General features: G+C 38.8%; 1 protein-coding gene across 1 annotated transcript in view; it reads left to right on the forward strand.

Moving 5' to 3' along the window:
* Window positions 1-17,782, forward strand: part of arsb (arylsulfatase B) — a 141,278-nt gene that overhangs the window by 112,209 nt on the left and 11,287 nt on the right. Inside the window, exons 6-7 of the mRNA XM_076284923.1 lie at window positions 7,189-7,259; window positions 8,257-8,403. Of these exons, the coding sequence (XP_076141038.1) occupies window positions 7,189-7,259; window positions 8,257-8,403 (218 nt within the window). The remainder of the gene's footprint in view (window positions 1-7,188; window positions 7,260-8,256; window positions 8,404-17,782) is intronic.

The following is a 17,782-nucleotide window of genomic DNA, read 5'->3' on the forward strand; positions in this document are numbered from 1 at the left end:
GAAGGCATATCTGGCCAGTTGTTATTTTTTGAAGACGTAAATGGTTGGGCTATAGGCCTAGTTTGCAAGAAGGAGACATAAAAGGTGAGCATGCCACACTATCCACAGCTGTGGTAGCGGGGGGTAGGAGGATTACTGTTACCGCAGGATTTATATAAAATTCTTCAACAGAAGGCCTGCCTCGAATGCAGGCTTGCCCAAAAAATGGCCTGTGGTTTGCGCAGCCTACAGTAAGTAGGTCTTAGTGAGTTAGGAGTCCTCTAGACTTCTTTTCAGCTGTCTCAGAGGTGGAAAGTTGCGTTCGTTGGGGGCAGGGCCGGATTAACAATTCATAGACCCTTGGGAACAAATGTCTGATGGCCCCCCCTGCCCCCCAGCCAACGTGAATCGGGCTGGTGGTTGATCAACTAAAAATAAAAGATGTATTTGGTGATGACGTTATTGTAGGCCTAGTAGACCTAAATTCTGAGAAATTAAATGGTACGAGAAACGATCTACATAGCGCACCAGACCGCGATGTCTTCAAGGGTTGAATGAAGGGAGTTTGCAAAAATTAGTGTATTTTTCAAGTCAATAAACATTCTTAATTTCCGAATGTCTTTGTCAGGGAACATCTGACTTTTAAAAAACATAGGCCTGGTAGTTGCTCAGACAAGGAGTTATACGATAAAGGCAATACCATTTGTGTCACCTAATGCAGTTCAGTGAATTAGCAAGATACCATCAGAAGCCAACAATCATAAAGCACCTGTGCGTGCGCGCTCTCTCTCCCCTGTGCATGAAGCTGTCTGCGTGTTGTAGGCTAGATTTGCGTGAGTTCTTTCTATCTGCTTTACTTTTGTGAGTTGCGACCACCTAGGCTATGTTATAGACATATTATGAGGTACCAGTGTTTAGCTGTGTCACAAAACGATAAGCTTTGTCAGACTACTTTTAAAATGATATTCAGGGCTATATACATTTTAAACATTCGGGGCTGAAGACCCGACAAAGCCTTGCGTTAATTCTTCAGGTGGGAAGTGTCAGGAATTTTCATACGAGAGACGCTCTCATTAGTGGTTAGTATATGGAGTAGGGAATTGACAGCAACATATCCAATCACATTATGAGAGATGCTGAATTTAACATAAATTGCGATGTTTGATTTTAAATGAATGTAAATTTAGCCGGGACTGTAAGCTGGCACACGTGGGTGCTCTATGTTTTCAGTGGGTGCCCGAGAGACGGAGCACCCACGGTATCGGCGCCTATGACAAGCGTATCTCGCGGTTGCATCCATTACAAACAAACATGCAATGTGAACGTCTGGGATTGGGGAGAGCACTAAATGCTCTTCTGAATAAGCACGAAGTCAAGCCTTTAAATGAAAAACACTCTTTAATAATCAAAAAAATAAACGCTAATGAAGTAAACTTGTGACCATCAAAAATCGTTTATCGCCTGTAACTCCATGATAACAGGACGTAACAGGAAGGCATTTGGCTGAGCATGCTCTATATTTTGTCCAAATGATGTCTGTCTATCATCGTTGCACTCGGAGAAAACCAGAATGTTTAATTTGTCCTGCGTTTCTTCTACGGCTGCAAACGGGATTCACTCGCCGTTAACCAAATATTTCTTTATTAGGGCAGGGCAGGCATATTTCTGGCTATTAAATTATTTCTAAACCAGTCTGCTAAAGTCTGTAGTGAAGTCTGTGTAGGGTTTTCCAGCTCCATTTCTTTTTACGAGACACCCTGCTCACTTGAGACCTCTGCCGGTTGTTGCAGCGTCGTTGCAGCGTCACTGGAAAAATACAAATTAAAGTCGCGTGATCCCGCGCGCGGACCACGAGGGAAGCTGGCCAAGTCGAAGCACTGCCCACTGTATCACATGCATATCAAGTGATGATTTTCTACATTTTTTCCTAGTTTGGGCTGAAATTCTAAAGTAATAGCTCCCCAAATTAATTGGCTTGCCAAATCAGTGAATTGAAAGTTGATCACAGCATGCACAGATCTGTGCCTTGGGCTAAATGACATCTGAACATATGCAAGCACAGGTTACTTCAGGTCACAAATGCAGAGGAGTATAAAGCACATTCTTCATCCAGTGGTTCAGTGGTTCTTAGGGGCAGCCGTGGCCTACGTGGCCTGCTTCGGACTTGTAACCGGAGGGTTGCCGGTCCGAACCCCGACAAGTAGGAACGACTGAAGTGCACTTGAGCAAGGCACCTAACCGCATCGGGATTAGTGTGTGCTTCACCTCACTGTGTGTGCTGAGTGTGTTTCACTAATTCATGGATTGGGATAAATGAGGAGACCAAATTTCCCTCACGGGATGAAAAGAGTATATATTCTTATACTTATACTATATATACAAGACTTCAGTGAATATAACAATTCATAATAAATAAAATATTTACTGGGGCAGCCGTGGCCTGCTGGTTAGCGCTTCGGACTTGTTACCGGAGGGTTGCCGGTTCGAACCCCGACCAGTAGGCACGGCTGAAGTGCCCTTGAGCAAGGCACCTAACCCCTCACTGCATCCCGAGCGCCGCTGTTGTAGCAGGCAGCTCACTGCGCCGGGATTAGTGTGTGCTTCACCTCACTGTGTGTTCACTGTGTGCTGAGTGTGTTTCACTAATTTACGGATTGGGATAAATGCAGAGACCAAATTTCCCTCGTGGGATCAAAAGAGTATACTTATTTCCATTATGGACAACCTCAGGCTTCTTCTGTTTCCATGCTTGAGGTTGGATTAGGGCCATGGCCAGTAGGGCAGGGCCAAATCAGGGCTGAACTGGGGACTTTTCGAATGGAATACAATGCAGCAGTTAAATCAGAGAAATGTAAAAACCAATGGGTAGCATTTGTTTAGGGTTGCCTAGCAACATTCATTACTTTGCTTGTATTTGTAAAGAAACACAATCTACAGATATATGCAGGGTAGGAATTTCACGGTGGACACGACGGTCATGGCCGTCATTGCCCCTTGTGTTGGCCGTGATGCCCCTTTGAAAATCAGAGGTTTACAGGCCACTGTGGCCTTGGTGCACCCTTCTTTCAATATTCTGCTTTGCATCCGACTAATAGCGATTTTTATTAAGCCTATGGCCTGTCAAAATAATCTTAGCATTCACAGCGTAAATTCATTTAGTCTTTTACGCAGTGCAGAAAGTGACAGCGCACGACAAGAAAGAAAGTGCCTCCAAATTCACCAGTTCTTCTCAGTATCACATCACATGAAAGGGCTTTTTCTCAGCTTTTAAACGATGTTAGCCGCTAATTTCTGTGGTGAACGGTTCGAGAGAAAAGTAAACTAGATGTACCGCAGAGCGGTACAAAATATGACCGCTGCCCAGTCGAGCACATATGTTCCACAAAAATAAGTCACGTTTGTCAAATTGTGTCCATTTCCTACTTTGTTCCTTTTTTGTGTTTGTAATTGAGTGTGTGCAGAGTGTGTGGTTGTTTTTGTGTATATGTGTATATGTGCTTCTGTGTGTGTTTTGGTTGCTAGGTTGTCATCGTGGAAGTGGTTGATAGGTTGTTGCTAGCTTAGTTGTGGTCATTGCTATGCTGGTTGCTAGGTTAATCTCATTGGTTGCTATATGTGTTGCTAGGTGTAACTGTGGAAGTGGTTGCTAGGCTGTTGCTAGGGTATTTGACATGGTTGCTAGGTTGTTGCTAGGGTACTTGATGTGGTAGCTATGTTGGTTGGTAGGTAGGTGGTTGTTTAATATCATTGGAATGGCTGAACAGTTAAATAGGTGGATAGTTTAAATGGTTAAATTAATTAATAGAGAATTATTGTAGTGAGGACTTTTATTCTGAAACACTTGTAGGCAGAGGAAGCAGTGGAACAGGATCTGTAGCATAGCTGTCAACCCTCCCGTTTTTTCCGGGTTTTTCACGTATTTTAACTTTTTTCCCGTTGTCTTCCCGTTTTAATATTTTCCCGTAAATATCCCGTATTTTAACAATCTCATAACATTAGCTATACCATCGGACTTGTCAGTCTCTGTTGTCCTGTTGCTACCCCCTTGTCATTCCAGCGAAACGGATGTTTTCAAAGCATCATTTTGCTTGCTTGAAGGCGACAGTGAGACTATTTAAGATGACAGCGTGGTTGTCGTGAGAGCACGATTTAGTGGCACCTGCATAGTGTACGGCCGCACGCACTGTGTGTATCGGCCTACCAGGCTACTCAGCTACGAGTAGGCCTACAGAAAGAATTCCCCCTGTTTATATATTCACTCCAAGTTGGCCTACCATAACTTCCCAACTCTGCACTGTAGCCCATAAATTGCATGACAGGCTATTTATATTTTTCTCTAAAATAACCAAATGCATTTGTTCAACTTTTTGAAGAAGAATTACGCACTAGGCTACTTGGAACGCACACATTTTGTTTGTGCAGGAGAGAGAATGACACAGGGGCATCAATCACAGATCAATCAATGACACAGTGCACAGGGGCATCAATTACAGAACTTTAGCCTTGTTAGGGCTGTATAAAGTTGACCAAATTAATATAGGCTGTTGTTAGGCGTAAATAAAGTAGGCTACTTTGTTGTATTGTTTAGCTGGCCAATGCACAAGCTTTCAATTGCGAAATGGACTAACACTGCAACCCTTCCAACGTTGGGGGACGAATGTTGACATTTTCCCACATTCTGCGTGAGAAACCCGGGAATTCCAAAAATGATCACCATATGTTGTCAGAGAGTAAGGAAACACGATGAATTGAAGTAATGGCTTATTTGACAACATTACTATACCCTATAAAACCCATGGGAAAAAAAATGAGTTACGGGGCGGAATCTCTTGGAATTTTTGTTTATGTTTTGAATGATTAATTCTAGAATATATGTATTAATAATGGGCTGGTGCTTCCCCCCATTTGTGTTGCCAAATTAGCAAAGGCCAATTGTCAACTTGCTGTCAGTTGTAGTCATGAATGCCTACGAGAGGCAGGCAAATTTCCAAAATTAAAACAAGAAACAAATTAAGTGGACATAGGAGGAGCTTCCTGAGATGGCGACGTCTTCGTCAAACGAAGAATATCAAGTCTGACGCAGAGCTGGCCATATTTCTCCACGACAGGTAGCCTAGGCTAAACTTTATCTGCATCGCTAACTTCAGCTAAATATGTACACGTTGGTTAGAGAGGTATTTTTTGTTTTCACTGTTTCCGTAATGTGTAGCTGGGTCATGGTTGGAGAAACGTTAAAGCAGCTGCAGGTCAACTAATGTTAGCTAAGTCTTCATTACATCTGGCAACCCAGAAGAGGCTCGCGTCTGGTAGTCTTGAGAACGTTCACCAGTGTTTTGATTTTGGCCTACAGAACGTTCGGTAACAATCCTACAAATCGCTCCTTTAAAGCCTGAGAAACTGACAGTTGGTGCAGGTGGCCTAGCCACCTGGCACAGGATTCTAATTGCTTAATGGCCCTATTGTGATGTCATCAGCCCAATGTTAAGTCTATGGGGAAATTTTTAATAGTTTTTAATTAATAGTTTAAAAACTATAAAAGTTACAAAGATGAAAAATACAAAGCCCACATGTCCTAAGTAAGACCTACGTAACATAGTTTGAATGAAGTTTCTACGTTAAGCGGTTGAAGCTGCATTAACTGCGTTAAAAGAATAATAATAAAAAGCCTAGGAAAAACAGTACAGTGCATTTTCATGCAATGTAATAAGAAGACTTTGGAATAACAGTACAGTGCATTTTCATGCACTGTAATTAAAGTCTTCTTCTTATTATTATTATTCCCACCAAATTTCTGCTTCTAATTCAGCTTCAACCGTTTTAACGTAGGTCTTGAAAAGGACACTTGAGGAATCTATTTTTCACTTTCACTTGAGGAATCTATTTTTCACTTCAAACTTTATACTTTTTGAGATATTAACATACATCAAGTTTATTTTTTCCCATAGACTTTGCATTGGCACTATGACATCACAATGGGCTAATCAAACTGATTTGCACCTGTATCAACTGACAGCTGCTTAACTCGGTCTCCTCACAGAGCCAATTAAACTGATTCCACCTGTATCAACTGCTTTCTGCTCAACTACAGTAGGCCAACTCTCTCTGTGTCTCTTCATTCTACAAGGATATAAGGCACATTCCAAGGGCTATTCACAACTTAGAATGCAATCAACTGCACCTGTGCTCTCTCACTGACTGCAGCAACTTCAATGGAACCTCTTCTCTGTGTCTCTCTCCATTGAACTAGATAGCTCACTTTTATCTTCCTCACTTTCTTTCACTTCTTTTTCTTCACTTCATCCATTAAACTATCTGTCTATCAACATCCATTAAACTATCTACCTATGCACATCTATTAATTCACTATTAAATATTTAGCCATTTAAACTACTCAACTATTTAACTGTTCAGCCATTCCAACTGTCAGTTGTCATCAACTATGACTCCCACCAACTGTTTTCTCTGCCTAAAACTGTTTCAAAATAAAAGTCCTCACTACAATAATTCCCTATTAAATAATGTAACAATTTAAACTATCCAACTGTTTAACTGGTCAGCCATTCAAACTGTCAGTTGTCATCAACTATGACTTGCATTTTCATGCTCTGGTAATTCCTCTGAATTAAATTTTTTTAGTTTGATGTATGCTCTCACTAATGTATTATGCTCATACCTGTCAACATTCCCGGGTTCTCCCGTATTTCAAGGTCATCTCCCGGCACCCTCCCGTTTTGTTATTTCTCCCGGAAAACTCCCGTAATTTACATGGCCTTCAAACTTAATTTTAAAATCATTGATCCATTCATTTTTTCTATTAGTCTGACAACTCCCAGGTTGCCAGATTGTGTATGAAATACACCCTACACATACACAATCACTTACTTTCAATTTCAACCGTTTTGTCATAGGATTAAAACCTGGCAACCCAAAACCCAAAATCCAAAATTAACATATGAAACATGTTAAATATGCAAACACTGATCCGGTACAAACTCTGACCCCCCCCCCCCCCCCCCGATATGTTGACAGGTATGATTGTACTTGACGTGTAAAAACAGCCTGTGTTGCAAAGTGTCTGCTACTTAATTGTTTACGTTATTTTGATCAGACACATTCCTTTGCCATCACGTCCTATGATTTATGTTCAATTAAGCTAAATTATGTTTGCACAGTTCTGCTTACATCCCGGTTGTGTTCTCTTTATCATAGCAAAAAGATGTCTTCTCCCAGACTTGAGATACTTCATAACATTGATCCACTCTATGTGGACATCGCACCATGTAAGTATTGCACTTGGATTGCTTTAGCCTTTCTGTTTGTCCTGTTTGTTTGTTGTTTGGAGGATGGTTAAACGTTCCACAAGTGATCAGTGTATGTTTTATACATTTAGATTGTTTAGGGAAAAAATAACCCCTGTACAGTAAGCCGTTTCAGAGTAATCCGGTTTTGAATTTGCAGCAATATATATTTATTGCTTTTTGCAGTTTGTCAAAGAAGCCTTAAAAGATCACAAAATGCTAAGCATGCATGTAGGCTATTTGAGTTTCTTAAAGCTGAGCTGTGCTTAAATTGTTCAATACATGATTTCATAACAGGCCAAATAGAAAATAAATGTTAAATAACGTACAGATTTACAGTTCTATGTTATATTTGATGTTTCATGTTTTAGTAATGTTTTATTTTATTTTTTATGTATCCTACAGTAGGCCTATACCGGTAGTTAACTTTGGTCTTGGTGTCCTGACGTGTGGCCTTTGTGCCCCACGCCAAATATGCCCAACTGAAGGCCAAGTGGCCTTGCCCTTAAATTGATGAAATTCTAAGCCTGGACACGACAATAACATAATAATTATCTTTGTGCTTAAACAAAACAAAAGGGTACACTGTTGGTCATCATCACAAATGATTTGTCCCTAAACATTGAATCCAATCCACCATCCCCTCTGATTTATTTTTTTTACAACTAGAGTACTGGTGGACAGTGAGGGTCATTCAAATAATTGCAATCATTCAACTTATATGTTGTAGTCACTCTTGTAGTGATGAAAGTTTACAATGAAGTGATCTTATGTCAGTCACTCTTGCCCTGCCTACAGTTTGCAAAATTATGGTGAACTGTAAAAAAGAGAATAAAAATGTTTCAAAATCTAAGCCATGACATGTCATAGCCATATATGTCAGAAATATAGGCATCCTGAGATCCTGATTGTATGTGGTTCATCTGGTAAGAACAGTTTATTTTACATCAAAATGAATGTTTCATTTGTATTTGTTCAGGTTCAAGTGACCCTGGGCTGACCTTACCTCCAGAATTTGCTCATAGGCCTGTGCCTATCTCCAGAATCAACCAGTCTGACAGTTTTGATGTTCGCATCCATGCTGCCATCCGCTATAGAGAGTGGAAGCTACTGACCGGTTACCCAGGTAAAATCATAAAAAACATATGGGTCCAAGACTCCGGTCTGGGACAAAATTATTTAATTTTGAGAGAGAATGAAAATTTAAAATGGTGATATTTGACCATTTGGCTTTTTGGTGCCAAAATGGCATGTGTTGAAAGTAGTATTTTTGTTCTTGTGTGGCTCATTTTCATCATCAGCAATGTACAGTACCCTCCAGAATTATTGGCACCTTTGGTAATGTTGACTAAAAACAGGTATAAAAATAATCTTTTGATTCATTCATAACACTTTTTACTACGACGGAGTATTAGGGCCACACATGAAGAAACAAATATTTTTTGCCATGACGAGATTAAACTCGACGTGTCGACTTTAAAGTCACCATGTCGACATTAAACTCAACATTTCAAGAATAAAGTTGAAATATCATGTCGACTTTAATCTCGACGTGTCGACATTAAACTCAACATTTTGAGAATAAAGTTAGTTTGGAGAGAGAACGACCGCTCGGGACGATTGAAAGGGAGGACGAATGAAATATTGCAGTTTTCTTCGAGTGCAACAACGATTAGACATAGACTAGGCCTACATCGTGTGGACAAAACATATAACATATTAACCTCCGTTGCTCAGCCAAATACTTGGTAACACTCCAAAATAAGGTGCCATAATAAATAGCAAACTAGTAATTACCTAACCCTTTGTTAATATTTGTTAATTGTTACTAAAATATCTATTTGGCACAAGTTAATAGTTTTTTCATCATTAATTAAATATTAGTTGTTTGCATAAAATCTGTATGTTAATGTTTTAACAAATCTATTAACTAATATTGTATTAATAATACAATATTAGTTAATAGATTTGTTCTATTGTCATATTATGTTAATAGTTAACTAAATATATTTTTGGCACTAATTAACAGTTATTTCTTACATCATTTACATGTTAAATGTTTATTTACAAACTGCTAATATAAAAGTTAATGACATATTATTATTTATCTAGCTTTTCTGATTAGCTTTGTGGATAATTTATGGAATTTATGGTTTATAGCTTTATGGTCTTGTGGGGTGTATAAGGCACCCTACTGCCAGCGGTTGGTTGTGTGAGAGTTTGCGCTCCTCTTCTTCTACTCTCATCCTTATTGGATACCTTTGTGGTTGGCTGTCCTGTAATTGGTGAGTCTCTGTCTAGTGTTTGAAAGTAGTGTACTCTTTGCCTTTGGAAGTACTATTTGGTTGCTGCTTGAATTTGGTGAAATTCAGGGGAGGGGGGTGTAACAGAGTTAGAAATGTAGTTTAGTGTTTGTATGTGATTTTCACCGTAATTAAGCAGCTTTATTGAGATTGGTATTTTGGAGCCCCCTTTGGAGAAACGCTATACTGCAGCTCTGCTGCGTTTTGTCCTTGTATTGTTGCCATAGCCGATCAGAAGCGGTATGCTTTGCATTGCGTAGGTTGACTGTATAAAGCTCTCCCCACTTTGTTTTAATTTTGTAACTATAAAATGTTGTTTAAGTTGAAAACTTTGATATACCACCTGTATTATGTTACTTTACATGTATTGTTAAGATTTGGGTGCAATTCTAGCAATTTAGAGAACGTTTATTAATGTTTTCATTATGACCACGAGTTCATACACACTGAGTCTAACGTGACTAGCTGTAAACTCCGCTAGCAACTTTCCATGCATTCAGTGTAGTTTAGCTTAGTGTGCATGGAAAGTGCAATTCAGTCTAGCAGGAAATGAATGTACATTTAGTTTAGCATTATGTGTATGCATTACCTCCGTATGGTCTACGTCTGTGAGTGTTTAGTGAGTCTCAGAATATTAATAAACTGTCGTTCTGTGCACCTGAACATTCCATGTCGCATGTCTCCCTTGCTAGTAGGGCTGACAGTGATGGTATAGGAATGATGCATGTAATATAGCCCATTCAACTACTTGTTGTTTTGTTTTAACTTTTCCTAAAGGAATAAATGTGATAAGCCAGTTTTGGTCTCAGTCCCTTCACCGTCTGACTAGTTATATATTACTAATATATTAATAAAGTTTAACCAACTTTATTATAAGGGTCCCCCATACTGATAGTTATATATTATTAATATATTAATTAAGCTTAACCAACTTTATTATAAGGGGCTCCACACTGATAGCTATATACTACTAATATATTAATTAAGCTTAACCAACTTTATTATAAGGGTCCCCCATACTGATAGTTATATATTACTAATATATTAATTAAGCTTAACCAACTTTATTATAAGGGGCCGCTTATAGCTATATACTACTAATATATTAATTAACCTTAAACAACTTCATTGCAAGCGGTTCCGGCGCCGACAACAGTGGCAGCATGTCAAGGTAGCTCCGTGTTTTTTTCTTGAATTTCCCCTTGGGGATCAATAAAGTATCTATCTATCTATTGTAAGGGTCCTATGGAGAGCGGTTCATATTGGGATAGGCAGAAGCACAGTTTAATAACAATTAGTTAAATAATAATAAGTAATTAACTTTTCTATTAACATATAGTTTGCAAATAAACATTTAACATTTAAATGATGCAAGAAATAACTGTTAATTAGTGCCAAAAAGACATTTAGTTAACTATTAACACATATTAATACAATATTAGTTAATAGATTTGCTAAAACATTAACATACAGATTTTATGCAAACAACTAATATTTAATTAATGATTAAAAAACTATTAACTTGTGCCAAATAGATATGTTAGTAACAATTAACAAATATTAACAAAGGGTTAGGTAATTACTAGTTTGCTATTTATTATGGCACCTTATTATGGAGTGTTACCAAATACTTTCCTGTTACAGGAGTTACAGGCGATAAATGCGATGGTCAAAAGTAAACGTCATTAGCTGTTTACTTTTTTGCTTTCCTGTTTTTGAAGTGGTTAACATTGTCGAAAACTCTTGAAATGTGGCATACACGTCAAGTGTCACGCATCACAGTTATGTACAAGAGTTTGACTCCGGGCGTGGCCCAGGGTCTCGCTAGCGCCCCCTTAGGTGACTGATCTCGTGGTTGGCATATATTTTGAGGTGGTTAACATAAACGAAAAGTCTTGAAATTTGACACACACATCAGGTGTCACACAAAGTAGCTAGGTACAAAAGCTTGGCCCCGGGCATGGCCCAGGGACTCGCTAGCGCCCCCTTACGCCTCCTTAGGTGACTGATCCCGTGGCATATAATTTCAGCTACACACACCAAATTTGGTAGGTGTCTGTATCTCTCCAAGATGAACAACTTTCCTACGTACAATGCATTAGCCACGCCCAACAGGAAGTGAGATATTTGGGATTTTGTGCAGACTAATGTGATGAAATATGTGCTGAATTGTGATCCCAAAAGAGGTGCTTCCCATGGGTGAAAACGCATGAAATTTGGCACACACATCAAGTGATACAGTGAATAGACAGGGATAAAAGCTTGGCACCGGGCGTTGGCCAGGAACTCCATAGCGCCCCCTTAAGTCACTCTGACTTGTGGTTGGCATATCGTTTTAGATACACACACCAAATTTGGTGGGTGTATGTAACTCCCAAAACCAAACAACTTTTGTATTAACATGTCATTAGCCACGCCCACAGGAAGTGAGGTAATTGAGATTTTGTACGTTGTGGACATGATCAATTTTAACATACTCCTCCTAGACGGTTGATCCGATTCATGTCAAAGTTGGTATACATGACGCCGAGATGTTCCTGATTATAAATTGTGAAGCTTTTTTTTGATATGTTGTAATTTGACGAAATGGTGAAATTATTCATTTTAATACCCTTCCACATGAACAATAAATGTGTCATAATTCACCATGCATGGCTTGAAATTTTTTAAATTTCACAGGTCATTAAAGACCATGTTAATGATAATATTCACATGCCCATAATGCATGTTTGGCATAGCGCCACCACCTGGCAACAGAAAGAATGACAATTATACTGATTTCACATGATCAATTTGAACATACTCCTCCTTGAAATTTGGCAAACATTATGCCAAGATGTCGCTGATGTTAAATTGTGAAGGGATTTTTGAATGTTGTAATATATTTGATATGATTTTAATATCTCACCACATAAACAGGAAATGTGTCATAAATCACAGTGCATTGAATGAATGGTCTGAAACTTTTCAGGTTAATAGATATCATGATTATGATGATATCCAGACACCCAATGGGCCTGCCTGCCATAGCGCCACCACCTGGTCAAGCAGGAAATGTGCCAGAAATGGACAATGCCTTAAGTGATTGATCTGAAAGTTTATTAAATATTGGCTATCATTATTGTGATGATATTCACATGCGTAATTCATAGGCCTAGCATAGCGCCACCATCTGGCCAAGCAGATAATGTGCCAGAAATGCTCAATGCTTTGAATAAATGGTCTGAAACTTCTCAGGTTAATAGATATTATGATTATGATGATATCCAGACACCCAATGGGCCTGCCTGGCATAGCGCCACCACCTGGTCAAGCAGGATATGTGCCAGAAAATAAAATACGAAAACAAATAGCACACGCATAAAATATGTACATTTCACAGATGCACCACGTCGGTGCTTTGTTGGATTCCGACATGTCACGGGTTGCGGCCCGCAGGTGCTCGGGCCCGCCATTGCCGCTTGCGGCTATATTTTATTATTAAGTGTGCTTGCAAAGCACACTTATTGTTCTTCTGAAGTTTTATTATTAAGTGTGCTTGCAAAGCACACTTATTGTTCTTCTGAAGTTTTATTAAGTGTGCTTGCAAAGCACACTTATTGTTCTTCTTAAGTTTTATTAGGGGTCCGAGCAGCGTAGCTGCAGGAACCCTATTGTTTCTGTACCGTTCATTTTTTTGCCAAAATTCTGTAAAAGTCATACTGCAGCCTAAACCGTAACTCCAAAACTCTTGAAATTTTCAGGTATGGTTACCAGTACCCCCCTCTACCCATAACCCAAAATTTGGGGTACTGCACCCAAAGGTGGCGCTATTGAAAAAAAAAGTGAATTATGCTTATTTCTCCTTACCAGATTCACCTAGACTCAAAATTCTTTCAGAATATTAATCTCTAAACTCAGATGCATCTTTTTGGCCCTGGTCTTATGGTCTACAAATGTTTACTTTTTCCACAATTTCATGGAAAAGCCAAACATTATAAAAAGTTTCACACTCTTCAAAAATAATCGAATCTTCACCAAAATTCTCAGACAATGTTTAGACCAAGCCTCACAAAAGTTATCGTTCAGAATTTTGATATTTTGTTCCATTTCAGAGATATAGGCCAATAAAGTTAGACCACTTAGGCCTTTTTTCCTAGATCACCTATATTCCTATAAACCGTAAGTCCTAGAAACTTGACATTTTCAAGTATTGTTACCAGTACCCCCCAATACCCATAACCCAAATTTGGGGTACTGCACCCAAAGGTGGCGCTCTTGTCAAAAACGCTTATTTCTCCTTACCAGATTGACCTAGACTCAAAATTCTTTCATCATATTAATCTCTACATTCAGATGCATCTTTTTCACCCTGGTCTTATGCTCTAAAAATGTTTACTTTTGCCACAATTTCAGAGAAAAGTCAAACATCATGAAAAGTTTCACAGGCCTCAAAAATTATCAAATCTTCACCAAAATTCTCACAGACAATGTTTAGACAAAGCCTCACAAAAGTTATCAAAAGAATTTGGATACGTTGTTCCATTTCAGAGATATAGGCCAATAAAGTTCGACCACTCAGCCCATTTCTCCTATATCACCTATATTCCTATATGAGTAATTTTTTTTTTCTTGGATAACAACCATACAACCATCATTAGGTGGATACCATTAACAGTGCACATTTTCAGATCTGTACTCTTTTTTATAAAGCCCTTAATTCTATTGTCAAATGTATGCTAGGAATTTTCTTGATGTTGTGTGTTTGCCAACACACATTTTCACCATTTGAATGTGACTGCTCAATGTGTATGATTGTCAGTGGCTGAGTGGGATAATGCCTAGTGCTGGTGTTTGTTAGGTTGAGAGTTCGAATCCTGCTAGAGCTTTAGGCTCAAGATGCACATGCTATTGGTTATTGAAGATTCACACTATTGAACAGCACCTGAATGACATCAGACAATTAACATTCACACTCATTAGTTGCCAAGAATCAGAATGCCGACACACTCTATGGCATATAGGGGAACTTCTTTGTTTACTATTTTTCCTTCATCACTAAGTCTATCATATTTATATTTCATCCATTACTGTTCTTCTCTATAAATGTCTAATTGCCCCAGAATATCCAAAAGTTTTCAGGTGTACTTTTTCAGGAAAGCCCTTCATTTTATTGTCAAATGTATACTTGGAGTTTTTCTTGTGTGTTTACCAACACACATTTTCACCATTTGAATGTTACTGCTGAATGTGTATGATTGTCAGTGGCAGAGTGGGATAATGCCTAGTGCTGGTGTTTGTTAGGTTGAGAGTTCGAATCCTGCTAGAGCTTTAGGCTCAAGATGCACATGCTATTGGTTATTGAAGATTCACACTATTGAACAGCACCTGAATGACATCAGACAATTAACATTCACACTCATTAGTTGCCAAGAATCAGAATGCCGACACACTCTATGGCATATAGGGGAACTTCTTTGTTTACTATTTTTCCTTCATCACTAAGTCTATCATATTTATATTTCATCCATTACTGTTCTTCTCTATAAATGTCTAATTGCCCCAGAATATCCAAAAGTTTTCAGGTGTACTTTTTCAGGAAAGCCCTTCATTTTATTGTCAAATGTATACTTGGAGTTTTTCTTGTGTGTTTACCAACACACATTTTCACCATGTGAATGTGACTACCCAATATGTAGGATTGTCAGTGGCTCAGTGGGATAATGCCTAGTGCTGGTGTTTGTTAGGTTGAGGGTTCGAATCCCCGGTAGTGCTTTAGGCTCTAGCTCGAATACTATTGGTTATTGAAGATTCACACCATTGAACAGCACCTGAATGACATCAGGCAATCAACATACACAGTCATTAGTTGCCAAGAATCAGAATGCCGAGACACTCTGACATTTAGGGGAACTTCTTTGTTTACTATTTTTCCTTCATCATTAAGTCTATCATCTTTATATTTCATCTATTAGTTTTCATCTCTACAAATGTCTAATTGCCCCTCCATGTTTGGAGTTTTTCTTGTTGTGTGTTTACCAATACACACTTTCACCATGTGAATGTGACTGGCCAAAATGTAGGATTTACAGTGGCTCAGTGGGATAATGCCTTGTACTGGTGATCCTTAGGTTGAGAGTTCAAATCCCACTTGAAACATTAGTGGGTTGTGGATGTTAGCATACTACAATAGAATGCTGTTGGGTTGTGGAGGTTAACACACTATAACATTACAGCTACTTCTCAATATGGACTTGTAGTGCAAGGCCAGTATTACTGTATAATTATAAGCTGTAGCCTATAATTATTTGTTATTCTTATAATATTTGTCATTTCTTATACATATTTAGTCGGCTCTTCCACTTGACAGAACAACTCTATATCGGTTAAGGATGTCACGCATGAAACAATGCTGCAGAAACACGAAAATATGACTTTGAGTTTAGTAGGCTATAATTTTCAGTTCCTGTTTATCTATTGCACAATGGGTAATAATTTAAAGGAATCGTGTTGCAGTCTTGTAAATAGTGACCCTGCAAGATCCCTAGTCATTGCAAAAGCATAGTCTGTGACTTAAAACTCTACTACTTGTCTTTAGATGTGAGAGGGTCTGAGACTGTAGTCTTTCAAAAATCTTTTCCAAATCTTTGCAAATCTTTCCAAAGTTTACCTGCTGGGAAACCCTGTAGCTCCGGAGCAGGGGCTCAGACCAGGATAAATTGTTTGCTCGCCCTCAGTTCGCTCTTTTGTTCATCTCAACCCAGCACTCCAGTGTGTCCTGCTCTGTGTGCGTCTTTGAGTTAACGTAAGTCATCAATTTAATCACCCTCACTATGACTTTTGTGATGTTTATCAGTTTGTAGAGTAGCTCTGCCATCATGTGTAAAGTTAAGGTGTTTGTTTGTTGGTTTGGTGTGTTGGAGTCCCATGTGAGAGATGATTAGGTGATGTTGGTTGACTTGGGATGTCAAGTATTGTTTAGTTGTACCTTATATAGCCATATGATTTCAGTTTATTGTTCAAATGTCAATTGGTTTGTTTGTGAGTTGGGATCTGTACTGATTTACCCCATTTCACTGATTACTCCATTTTCTGTTTGTTTCCTCTTTGATGCAGCACACATACAAGTAAAGAACAAAAGAACAGATGAATTGAAACTCAAATAAAGTTAACTTGTGTTGCACCGAAACCTGCAATCTCCGTGTCATCACTCCATACCATTGAGCCTTCTGACCGAGGCTCTGCCTGCTCGCCACACACTCACTCTACCTCGACCCACATCGCCCCCTACAGTTCCTTCAGTTGGGTTGTGGAGGTTAGCATACTAGAATAGAATACTGTTAAGAATACTGTTGGGTTGTGGAGGTTGGCACACTATAACGTTACAGCTACTAGTCAGGACTTGTCGTGCAAGGCAAGTATAACTGTATAATTAAGTGTGCTTGCAAGCACACCTATTGTTCTTAAGTTTTATTAGGGGTCCGAGCAGCGTAGCTCAGAATTTTGATATTTTGTTCCATTTCAGAGATATAGGCCAATAAAGTTAGACCACTTAGGCCTTTTTTCCTAGATCACCTATATTCCTATATGATTTTTTTTTTTTTCTTGAATAACAACCATACAACCATCATTAGGTGGATACCATTAACAGTGCACATTTTCAGATCTGTACTCTTTTTTTATAAAGCCCTTAATTCTATTGTCAAATGTATGCTAGGAATTTTCTTGATGTGTGTTTGCCAACACACATTTTCACCATGTGAATGTGACTGCCTAATATGTAGGATTGTCAGTGGCTCAGTGGGATAATGCCTAGTGCTGGTGTTTGTTAGGTTGAGAGTTCGAATCCTGCTAGAGCTTGAGGCTCAAGATGCACATGCTATTGGTTATTGAAGATTGACACCATTGAACAGCACCTGAATGACATCAGGCAATTAACATTCACACTCATTAGTTGCCAAGAATCAGAATGCCGACACACTCTATGACATATAGGGGAACTTCTTTGTTTACTATTTTTCCTTCATCATTAAGTCTATCGTATTTATATTTCATCCATTACTGTTCTTCTCTATAAATGTCTAATTGCCCCAGAATATCCAAAAGTTTTCAGGTGTACTCTTTCAGGAAAGCCCTTCATTTTATTGTCAAATGTATACTTGGAGTTTTTCCTTGTGTGTTTACCAACACACATTTTCACCATGTGAATGTGACTGTTCAATG

Source organism: Alosa pseudoharengus, unplaced genomic scaffold (assembly GCF_046254945.1).
Source record: "Alosa pseudoharengus isolate Yale_2024_CS ecotype anadromous, Long Island Sound unplaced genomic scaffold, YU_APseudo_1.1 YU_APseudo_1.1_scf_14, whole genome shotgun sequence".
NCBI classification, from domain to species: Eukaryota; Metazoa; Chordata; class Actinopteri; order Clupeiformes; family Clupeidae; genus Alosa; species Alosa pseudoharengus.